We start from the raw sequence: 11,118 nt of genomic DNA, 5'->3' as shown, positions 1-11,118 counted from the left end.
TCATAAAGTCTACAAAATCAGCTTTTGTATGTCTGAGCAAATATTTGATACACCTTAATGTAAATTTAAATTTTAGCTCTTATTTCAACGTTACTGTCAGAAAGTCAACTTCAGTAACAACCATCATGTCCGAGCTCTTATCTTTAGTTTCACCTGGAACCTCTTCCTTGTTGTCTGCTCAGCATTATTTTCAGTATTTAATTTTTTTTGTCTATCAAATGGCAGTGCATTGAGCTCTCGGGGCCACCGTACTGTATTGCTGACAGCGTAAAATCTGCAGCGGAGGCACCACATGTTGTATTTTCAAGTTATAATCCTCAGATTTCACAGAATCACAGTCATACCAGTTTCTGATGATATATGGGCGAGCCACACTCAGCCTTACTGCTCTAACTCACTGCTATGTCAGCCTCACATTTCCTACCACTGCTGTTTCACAATAAAAGCACTTGTGAAACACATGGTTTTATTGTGAAACACTTACAGGATGCAATTTGTTTGTCACAAAGGTTAAAAAGATGATGCCAGTTCATCAGCGTAATTTATGAATTGTTACATTATTTGCAAAATCTAAAAAAAAAAAAATACTGTATGACACTGAACTCTTACCTAATGCCTTTTCTGCTGTGGTTTCACCGAGTCAGCTGAAAATCTTGAGGGTTACAACTACACAAGAAAAATATTTGTTTCTGCTGCAAGCTGGAAGAAACTGACTCCAGGACAGCAGTGGGTTGCACTGCAGCATTCGTCAGTGTGAGGGAATATCTGATGGAAGTTTAACTGCTGATGCTAAAATGAAACATCGTGCTACGCTGGGGTTTCGAGCCTGTGCTGCAGTTTTAGTACCTCTGCAGCAGCCCTGAATCGAGGCTTCCTTCCGTCACCTGTCCTGTTCTTGCTGCACCACCTCCCCGGTGAGCGTGATGGTGTGCAGGTCCGAGTACGTCTGCTGCTGCTGCCCGCCGCCCCTCTGAGCCTCAGCCTGAGTCAGCGGGTGCACCATGGACATGTGCACGTTCAGGTTGTGGGCCTTTTCGAAACGCTTCCTGCACATCAAGCACTCAAACTCCAGGTCGGCCTCAGCTTTGTGTTTGGTCATGTGGTATTTCAGCGATGCTCGCTGGCGACACTGGAAGCCGCACACCTCACATCTGATAGGAAAAATAAAAACATGGTTTAGTTTCATTCCCATCTCTCTCGTTCTCTCTGATATAAAAATCTGTCATCGTGATCCCTCCTCTTCCCAGTTCACTTCTGGAGTTCCTCAGGGCTCAGTTCATGAGCCACTATTTTTCTCCTTTTCAGTCAAACAAGTCACATTTGAAGCTTTTATTACAGTAGCAGAATAAGACTTTGGTGTCTAGGCCTGGAGCTCATCACTTCCCACATATAAAATTAGGAAATGAGTAAACATCCTTCCACATGGATGTTAAACACAGCTCTGCAAAACTGGTAGTGAGGCCCGTTTGCTGATCCCAACGTTCTACCAATCTATTGTGAATCCCTGATATTGACCTCCTCCTGCATTCCTGTGAGCACTACTTTGACCAAAAAAAAAAAACTGCTCGAGAGCAATAACTAGGCCAAAGCATTGATCTGGCCTCCAAACTCCGGATCCTGATATGACTGAGCAAACCCATCTCCCAACCCAGAGGATCGTGCATATACATAAATTTGTGTATACATTTGATGTATAAGTAACTTGTTCAATAGAAGACATTACCTGTGGTTCTGTGATGGTGACACAGGAAGCAATTAAAAGTTTGTAAAATTAGTAGCTAGTGAGCGAGATTAGGTTTAAAGGACTTACTGTAGCGGCTTGGCCCCTGAATGCCTCATCTGGTGAACTGACAGGTGTTTTCTCTGCTTGAAGGTTTGACCGCACTGGTCACAAATGTAATTCCTCTCCTCTGGAAGCACGCAGACATGACGAGCATAAGCATAAGGCAACAACAACAATGACAAAAACAAACAGGTGGTGCTAGCATCCATACTTTCACATAGATAATTATAAATGTTTATGGAAGGAAATGACCGGTTTAGGAATGTCAGCACTAGTCTGAGGAAAGTGTCGATTCATATATTCTACAGAAACAGAGCCAGAGCTAATGATTATGACTGCCAGTCTCTGGCCTCAGTATGTGTGAAAACAACTATAAAGAATTTAAAGAAAGAGCTTTATTTGTCACATACATTTTTTACATGCAGTGAAATTCATTCTCTGCATTTAACCCATCACACACATGGAGTATGTAGTACACACAGCACAGCATGGAGCAGGGGGCAGCCAAAGGGCGCCCGGGGAGCAACCTGGGGGGGTGGGCTTGCTCAAGGACCCACAGTGATGCCAGCCCGAGGATTTGAACCAGGGTCCTCTCAGTGACGAACCCTCTTCTTCTCCCCTAGGCCACCACTCCACTTATTTCTCACTCAAAGCTGGACAGGTGAGCCCTGCATTCACTCAGCTGGTAAGCATCAAGGAGCCCTTCAGAAGCAGACAGCCTCATCTGAGATCTCACCTGTGTGGATGAGCTTGACGTGTCGCTGCAGGTAGCGGTCTATCATGAAAACCTTGTTGCAGCCGGGATGAGGGCAGGGTCGCTCCCTCACTTCCTCGTGATGCTCCTTGATGTGCTTCTAAAAAGCCACCCAACAAGAAGACAACCAGTCATCTATACAGTCGTTCATTTTAAGGAGGAGACTTCATTTTAAATGAGATAACCTACGTTTCTCTATAAAGAGCGCTTTCAGTGAAATATGTTCTTTTTTTTTTGGTTTAAACTTTACAGAATGATAATCTTTGACATTATTACCTTTCTGTGACTGTAAATCTCAGTGTAACAACAGATAAGGGGCTCTTATTTATATAATGCTATTTCAGAACCGTCCGACAGAACTAGACTAAATTAGGGAGGGGACACCACCTGCTGTGACCGGCTCACCTGTGATGAGAAGTAAAGATTGGGGAAACAGATTTACGCTGTTGTCCTATGACCACCACCATATAAGACACGTGTGTGTTATCGGTGCCATTTTTTTCCACCTTGCGCTGCCTGCTGCAGACTTCAGTTAATCTGCTACCGTTTAGCATACTGATACAGAAACTTTACAGTATTCACAGAAAAGCAGGCAGGGTGTTTACTCAGACAGGAGATCTGCACAACTGAAACTGGCTTCATAAAACAGTGAATTCTGACCTTCAGCCCATCAGGAGCTCTGTAGACAGCCGTGCAGCCCTGATAGGGACACTTGTAGATGTTGGGAAGCTCCTCTCTTTGAAAAAGAAACACTGATTATTAATTTGCTTCTTTTTTATGCTAAGAAAGTGACAAAAATATTAACTGAAGGAAAGAATGAACTGCACCCAAAAGAACACATAAATACTACTTTACTTCTTATGATGGAGGTCGTGTATTTAACGTGGACCTGCTCAGCTGTTCCTTATTTAGTGTCATACATACACTGCCACAGTGGTGGATGTTCCTGATAAATGTCCGGAGTTTTAAATGATGAAATGTGCATGCATGTGTACATAATCCATGTGAGCCAAAGTCTCAGACTGCTGTAAACTCTCAGTCTCATGCAGTTTTTTCTACTCGTGGCCTGATGATGTCACAGAGAGTGGATATCCCTAATATTGTCCTCTCACACAGAAGCCCCACCACCTGCAGTCTGTGAGGAGGCGCTCAAAGAGAGGGTGGCCTTAAAGGCAGAGGAACTAAATGTTAATCTAGTCCATGAATAAAGTGTGGAGCTGGTAATGACCTTAATGGAACCCCCTATAAAGAAACGCAGGAGTCCAGCTGCATCACGCACCCTTTAGGTTTGAACTTGTTCTTCCAGCCTGGTTTGGGTCCAGGTTTCTTTCTGATTTTGGGCTCCTCTTGGCCCTTCGAGCTTCTTCTTCTTTTGTTTGGGGCATTCACCCTGTGGCCTCTGAAAAAATGAGGGGAAGATCGATTCAGTGAGACATGGAACATGTTGCATAACTGCAATGATTGTGGTCATCCCGCCCCTGCCTCCAAAGAGCCAATCAACAACCAGGAAGCACATGAACCACTTGTGTTGTTGCCCTGATGTTTGTGTACAGCTGAGGTTCAGCACAGTTTCAGGTGTGTGGTGCAGACACACATTTCTCCTGTTTATTGCAGTAAAGCTGTATGCTGGTGTACTTCCGAGTGTTTCTGTGACATGAATTATGATAAGGTGGGTTTATAGATGTGAGCCGTGAAAAGTCAGCAAACTTTTTAAGCAGTTATTTAAAGGCTGGTGTTTCTTCACACGTTGCTTTTATGTCCTGATGACCACTGAAATCTAACTAAGCGCCTGCACAGCTGCTGACTGGCAAGACTTAGGATTAAACTAATTAAATCTCCATCCATGTGATACAGTCACCCACTATGATAAAAGCTCCACGGACTGTTGGTGACTGAGATAAAGCAGGGTTTCCCCTCTCTTTACTTCACCACTGCAGGCCCGTCTCTTCAATTTGAACCCACCTCTTCTCTGAGTACGGCTCAAACTCCTCCTCGTCTGATGGGCCTCCTTTTCTACCCTCCTCAAACTCATCCTCAGAGACAACCCTGGACACACACACACACAGTTACTGTATATTTAATCATTTAATACAGGTGCTGTGGGCTTCTATCAGTCTCACTAATCTTACAACAACCAGCAAACATGAAGTGTGTGACCAACCTGTCAGAAAGATCACTGTCAGCGGTCCTGTCCTCCGGCTGAGCCGCAGCGGGAGACGAGGCCTCCTTATGACCTGTGAAATCTGAGGAGAAAGGAGGACAAAGGTTAAGATGATGATAACTTCTTAACATCTGTCTCAGCATCTGCAGAAGGAAAAAACAAAACAAAGTATTGACTGTAGTTTAGCTGAGTCGTCTGTGGAAGAGTTTCCCTGATATTCACAGGGCTGACATGTATAATGTATTATTATTATTCTTCTATCTTTAATTTCTTTAAAAGTAGCTGATAATTAGACACTGATGTGAATCATTCATTTAATTAAACTGAAAAATACAGAAATTTAAGCACAGAAGGACCAAAGCCACTTGTTAAATAACCTATTCGGCTGACGGTCGATGCAGACCCAATAATTTTTATAAAATTATTTCCCTCTTAGTTCCAGGGGAACAAAGATGTTCCTCATAAAAATAAGTGACCTGTTTTAAAGTCTCGGCTCTCACATCAGCCTCTGATATGGATGAATGGCATCTTATTTGCTGACATCAGTCAGCACAGCTAATATTGATCTGATGTATCTGCAATTCTAAAAGTTTATGACCACCTGTGTTAACATCAGTCCACCCAAATATTCATGCACACTCCACACTAAGCAAATATCCAGGACTGTCTTCTTTGACCTGCACATTACTCTCAGTATTGTCTAAATCAGAAGCATCCTGTCTCAGAGTGATGTTGAAAAACTCGTTCATGTACTTGTAGGCTCGACTACTGTAAGTTCTTTTTATCAGGTTGTTCTAAAAGCTTCCTAAAAAGCTCATTCTAAGCTGGAGTTATATAAGAGGGCTGATACACCCACAGTCACACTGAGTCTGTAAACATTCCCACCGTTGTTGCTGCCCGTCCACTCATCGAGCGCTGAGCTCTGCGTCTGCGCCGTAGCTGCAGGTGGACTGCGCTGAACCGCAGTACTAACACTTCTCGAAGAGGTCGTTCCGTCCCTGCCAGATTGCTCCTCTTCGTCTTCCTCGCCCTCCTGCTCTTGTTCCTCCTCCTCTGACATCACTCCATCACCGCTGCCACTCCCCAACGCTCCGCTGCTTAAGCTCATCTTGTGGCCTTGGTTGGAGGTGGTGGTGGTGCAGTGAGTGTCCATGATGTATCTGTGACCGTCGACGCAGCCCCAAACAGCTTTAACGGAGCCCCAGCACTGGCCCTCCAGCACCTCCTTCAGGTCGGGGCAGGAGCGGCAGGCCTCTCCGTGGTGATGAGCCCAGGACACCAGACTGTGGAGGCACTTTGTGTCTGAGGTAAAGGATGGAGGAGCTGAAAGTAAAGAGAGAAGCCCGTCAGCACAGTTCGACTTATTTAACTTTTGTAAGACGGGGTGAGGAAGAAATGTTTTATTTACTTGATGAGTCGTGATTTACTGAGGACTCCGGACTCTTTGCATTCTTCCTGAAACAGACACAAACAATTCCTCGTGTTTTCCTGCAGTAAAAACACTTTACAGTCACCCTCAGGTACATTTTTTTTGACTCACTGATTTTTTAGGTTCTCCTTCCCCACAGGTGGGAGGTTGACTCTCTGCAGAAATCGGATCAGGATGCTTTGGCACTTGTAAAACTTTGCATGGCATTTCTTGCAGATAAATTCTGACAGTCGGGGGTCCCGGTCCACCTGGACCCCCACCAGCCTTTGGAAGTCTGTGTGGAACAGAAGCGGTGACCGGGCCACGGCGTCCGACTCCTCGTCTACAATACTGAGGGAATCCCGAGGCCACTTGTTGAAGGCGTGCCGCAGGCTGCGAGGGGAAAACTTCCCGTGGCAGAGCCGACAGATGGCAGCAGAGACTCTACCTGCAGAGAGACGGATCACACCTTGAGTTCATGTAGCTCATCTTTACTTCACCTTCTCAGGTCCCTCCAGTCTTGGCAAAAAGCTCAGCTCACAGTATTGCTGAGGGCAAGTCTGTGGAAAACAAACCTGCATATTTCTGAGTGTTAAATTATTTTTAAAAAATCCATAAAATCTAAATTACAATGATTTGTATTAATAGTCTAATAGTTTTTTATTACTTTTTACACTAGCAATAAAGTTTATGAACCTTTGGGATTTTCCTGTATGAATATGATATAAAACATCAGGAGAACCCAATTATGCAAATAAAATAAAAATATTAGAATTGGTAATTTTTTTGAAAAACAAAAAAAACCTCCTTCCTGTCACAAACTCCTCGCTTCTCCGGCCCTTCCTTAGTAGGACAGCTTGTGTGCTGCCAGACCCAAACCCCGGGGTGGGCACTTAATTTTCCTGAGGAGCCTCATGAGCAGCTGGGATGAAGCTAATAATGAAGTTCAGCTTATTGGTGCGGCCTCCACAACAGTCCCGGCCTCTTGGGAAAAATCATTCGCCCACCCTGACGGTGACCCAGGACGCTCACTTAACCCAAACCAGTTGAACTAATCCGATTTTGGTCTCATCTCTCCAAAAATACAGTTCAAACAGCTTTCTTGCTATTGTGTTGGAGAGCAGAGCTGCCTTCTTACAGCCTTGCCATGCAAACCATTGTTGATCAGCGTTCTCCTGATGGTGGACTCATGAACATGAACCTTAGCCAGTGTGTGAGAGATCTTTGGTTCTTCACGGTTCCTTTGTGACCTCCAGGACTATTAAACATCTTGGGGGTGAGTTTGATGGTAGCGCACTGCGGAGGGTAACGGTGCTCCTGAATGTATTTCTGGCTGTAGGAGTCCAAACACTTTCACTAAAACAAAGCACCAGATTTTTTTTCACCTACAAATTTACACCTTGTCTCTAAGCTTTGCATACTTTCCCCCTTCACAGGTATCTACTATTGGATTATTTTCCAATAATAATAAATATCAACAAAGCACCAAATGTATTTTTCACCCAAAGTCAGCTGGGATAGGCTCCAGCCCCTCGGATGACCCTGAATTGGATGGATGCATACATGGTGTATTTTTATAATATATTGTGGCATTACAGCAGAGAACATCATTATCTGATTTACTACTGTCCACATCAACAGACTCTTTTTTTTACTCGTTTTACTTAGTTTGTGCCAAACATGCAGTATCTACCTCTGATTAGAGCTACTTAACATTTTTTAGTATAAATTTCATGATGAGACCCAAACAGTGAATCGCTTTGTTTAAAAGGGCTGCAGTGAAACACTCACCTGAAGATCTGGACTTGTTCTCTGGACGTTTCTGGGCGTCTTCAGCTGCCGTCACGTTGAAGTCTGCGTTAGCAGTCTTTTCTGTTGCAGCGTTATCCAGGTAGAAACTGTCTGCGGATACGGGGGCAGTCTTCCGAGGTCGTCCTCTGTTTCCAGGTGGCCTCTTCTCCTCAGTGACATCCACGGTCATCGGCGTCCTGCTGATCTGTTGCGGAGTCTCAGATGACCTTGTATGTCTGCTTTTCTTCTTCATCGTTTATTGTTATTTGGACTGTCAGCAGCTGATCCTGTGAATGCTGCCTGTGCCAGCGTAACAAACAACATGAGATTATTGACCCTCTTAAAGACCAGTCCTATGTATGTAGTGCCCCAAAGGCACATTTTGAGCCAGAAAAAAACTCTGTATATGCTGAACTCATTGCTGCTTTTTAGTGGAAACATGTGTCAGTGCTGCTCCCATGTTTTTCGAGGTGAACAGGGCCTCCTAACGCATCTGTTTATGGAAGCAGAGGTCTATAAACAAAAATCATCATAACTTGCTTCATCTTTAACCAAAGTTCAAGGGGTCTGGTTTGTTACAAATGCCAGAACTGCGTTATATATTAAAATACAGAATAATTAAAATCAGGTTTTCATATGGAAGTCTAAAATGTAAAAACTGATGAGATTCCTCTCATCGCTCACTCTCACTCAGTCTGACGTAAAATTAAAGTCACAGACGAATCATTTGGTCTCTTCTCCTCATTGCTGAGGTCCATGAATGTCTTCCAACTTTATCAACTTTATCTATCAGGACCCCACAATTAAAATGGGTCCATGTTTTTTTTTTTTTAATCCTTTTTTTGCCACAGCGGCTTTTATTGACAGTGGAGAGAGACAGGAAATGGGGGAAAGATACAGGGGAAGACACGCGGGCCGGGACGCGAACCCGCGGGATATGTATATGGTCACCAGCTTCACCACTAAGCCACCCAGGCGCCCAAAATGGGTCCATGTTGTAGTGGATTAACCATGAACTACTTTACTCTCGCCACAATGTGAACAATGCTATGCAGCTCTGCACGCGTCTGTGGCTACAGTTCAGGTACTGAGGAAAACTATGCAAGACTGATGCCGAGGCAGAAATTTAACAATCAGATAATTGAAACATAATAACATAATTAACCAAACAGCACAGACTGACACGTGACCGTTCTACACATCCGAGATAAAAACATTCATAACAGGATCATAAGACAACTTCTCACCTGTGGAACATTATTAGTTTTGGTATTTCATTCAAGCATCAAAAAGACTGCCCAAGATAACGGCAGCTGTGATGCATCTCACAAGCCTAGATCTCAATGCATATACAACCACCCGCCACTTTATTAGGCACACCTTGATAGTAGCTGGTTGGACCTCCTTTTACCTTGAGAGCTGCCTCAGTTCTTCATGGCATAGAGTCAACAAGGTGCTGGAAACATTCCTCAGAGATTTTGGTCCATATTGATATGACTGCATCACACAGTTTTGTTGGCTGCACAGCCAATGGATTGAGATCTGGTGACTGTGGAGGCCATGTGAATACAGTGAACTCACTGTCATGTTCAAGAAACCAGTTTGAGATGATTTGTGCTTCATGACATGGCGTGCTGGAAGCAGCCATGAGAAGATGGGTATACTGTGGTCATAAAGGTATGGACATGGTTCAGCATCAATATTCAGGTAGGCTGTGGTGTTTAAACAATGCTCAGCTGGCACTGTGGGGCCCCAAGTGTGCCAAGAAAATATCCCCCACAAGATTACATCATCACCACCATCAGCCTGAACCATCCATACAACGTTTTTCCAATCTTCTGTGGTCCAGTTTTGGTGAGCCTCACTTTCCTGTTCTTAGCTGACGGGCGTGACACCTGGTGTGGTCTTCTGCTGCTGTAGACCATCTGCTTCAAGGGTCAACGTGCTGTGTGTTCAAGAGATGCTCTCCCACATACCTCGGCTGTAACGAGTGGTTATTTGAGTTATTCTCCTCTGACTTCTGACATCAACAAGGTATTTTTCTCCCAGAGAACTGCTGCTCACTGGATATTTTCTCTTTTTCAGACCAACTCTAGAGATGGTTGTGTGGGAAAATCCCAGCAGACCAGCCCGTCTGGCGCAAACAACCATGCCACGTTCAGTCACTTCAATCACCTTTCTTCACATTCTGATGCTCGGTATGAACTTCAGCAGGTCAGCTTGACCATGTCTGCATGCCTAAAGGAAGTGGGCTGCTGCTATGTGATTGTCTCATTTGCATTAACGAGCAGTTGTACAGATGTACCTAATGAAGTGGTCGGTGAGTGTATATTTTTTATTCTACCAAAAATGAATCCGAAACTATTTTCATTTTCTGTGAATTTCTGACATCTCTTCGAAAAGCCTGGAAGGTTTTTCTCTGTTATAATAAACCCGTGTAATAAAAAAATGCCTTATTTGATATCATTTTAAACCTTCACTGGAGTTTAAAGAAAATAATCAGTCCACTTATACATTTTCTGGGACAGGTTTATTCATTTTTCCATAAACATTTAGCACTGATAACACTGGAACTCCAACATGGATAATTTCACCGAAATAAACAGTTCGGGATGCAGTGAAGAGCCTCGATGAGCTGCGTGCTAATCAAGGCGCAGCAGCTTTAAATTAACCTTCCGAAAACTGAGCCTGAAATTATTCTGAGACATTTTTTTTTACATTCCGATAGATTTCTGTTTACCTGCTGGTTCAGCTAGCTGTCGTTAGCTGCTAGCATGAGTGAGCCTGCTGCGTGTGCTAGCTGACGTGCTAAAATGAAACGTAATGAGCGCAGTCCTCATGGAGGGCCTACCGTGACGGTGCACAGATCCTAGCACCTGGAAAACATGCTATTCTTAACATACAAGACGGTTTTCATCAGCCTGGAAAACAAACTCATTGCTTTGCGGCTGCCTCCAGATGTAAACATCGGAACCCGGAAACGCTACCGGAACAAGACACAGAGAGGCGATACAAGAGAGCGCCCCCTGCCGTCCACAGAGAAGAGTCCTGAGGCAGAATTCCTCATTATCTGCAGTTTTTCCCAAAAGTTTAAAGGTCATTTCAGAGATGGAAGACATTTGTCAGATAATCCATGTACAAAATATTAAAGCATGCAGTTGCTGAGTAAATTGTACTGATCCTGAGAGCAAATCTAAATAAACTGGGAGAAAATATAAACT

The 11,118-nt window shown here is 43.9% G+C and overlaps 1 protein-coding gene across 2 annotated transcripts; it reads right to left on the bottom strand.

The window, feature by feature from the left end:
- Positions 1 to 85: 85 nt before the first annotated feature.
- Positions 86 to 10,881, bottom strand: znf276 (zinc finger protein 276). 2 transcript variants are annotated; one of them, XM_030732051.1, is made up of 12 exons: positions 10,749 to 10,881; positions 7,898 to 8,197; positions 6,239 to 6,554; positions 6,107 to 6,153; positions 5,584 to 6,021; positions 4,699 to 4,780; positions 4,500 to 4,583; positions 3,817 to 3,936; positions 3,198 to 3,273; positions 2,520 to 2,637; positions 1,811 to 1,910; positions 86 to 1,151 (listed from the first exon to the last, which is right to left on the bottom strand). In XM_030732051.1, the coding sequence occupies exons 2-12, from the start codon at positions 8,148 to 8,150 to the stop codon at positions 881 to 883; spliced, it is 1,905 nt and encodes a 634-aa protein (XP_030587911.1). In that variant the 5' UTR covers positions 8,151 to 8,197; positions 10,749 to 10,881; the 3' UTR covers positions 86 to 880. The 2 variants fall into 2 exon arrangements, with proteins under 2 accessions (XP_030587911.1, XP_030587910.1); XM_030732050.1 differs by having other exon boundaries at positions 10,638 to 10,874.
- Between the last annotated feature and the right edge of the window lie 237 nt (positions 10,882 to 11,118).

The sequence above is a fragment of the Archocentrus centrarchus genome, chromosome 6 (genome assembly GCF_007364275.1).
Source record: "Archocentrus centrarchus isolate MPI-CPG fArcCen1 chromosome 6, fArcCen1, whole genome shotgun sequence".
Taxonomy (NCBI): Eukaryota; Metazoa; Chordata; class Actinopteri; order Cichliformes; family Cichlidae; genus Archocentrus; species Archocentrus centrarchus.
The sequence above is the reverse complement of the archived record's forward strand: the minus strand, read 5'-3'. Positions and strand labels throughout refer to the sequence as shown.

Coding starts and splice junctions, on each gene's coding strand:
- znf276 (XM_030732051.1), bottom strand. CDS start 8,150: ATGAAGAAGAAAAGCAGACATACAAGGTCATCTGAGACTCCGCAACAG. Junction 4,584..4,698: donor GACAGTGATCTTTCTGACAG/GTTGGTCACACA, acceptor GTGTGTGTCCAG/GGTTGTCTCTGAGGATGAGT. Junction 1,152..1,810: donor TCAGGGGCCAAGCCGCTACA/GTAAGTCCTTTA, acceptor TTTTCCTATCAG/ATGTGAGGTGTGCGGCTTCC.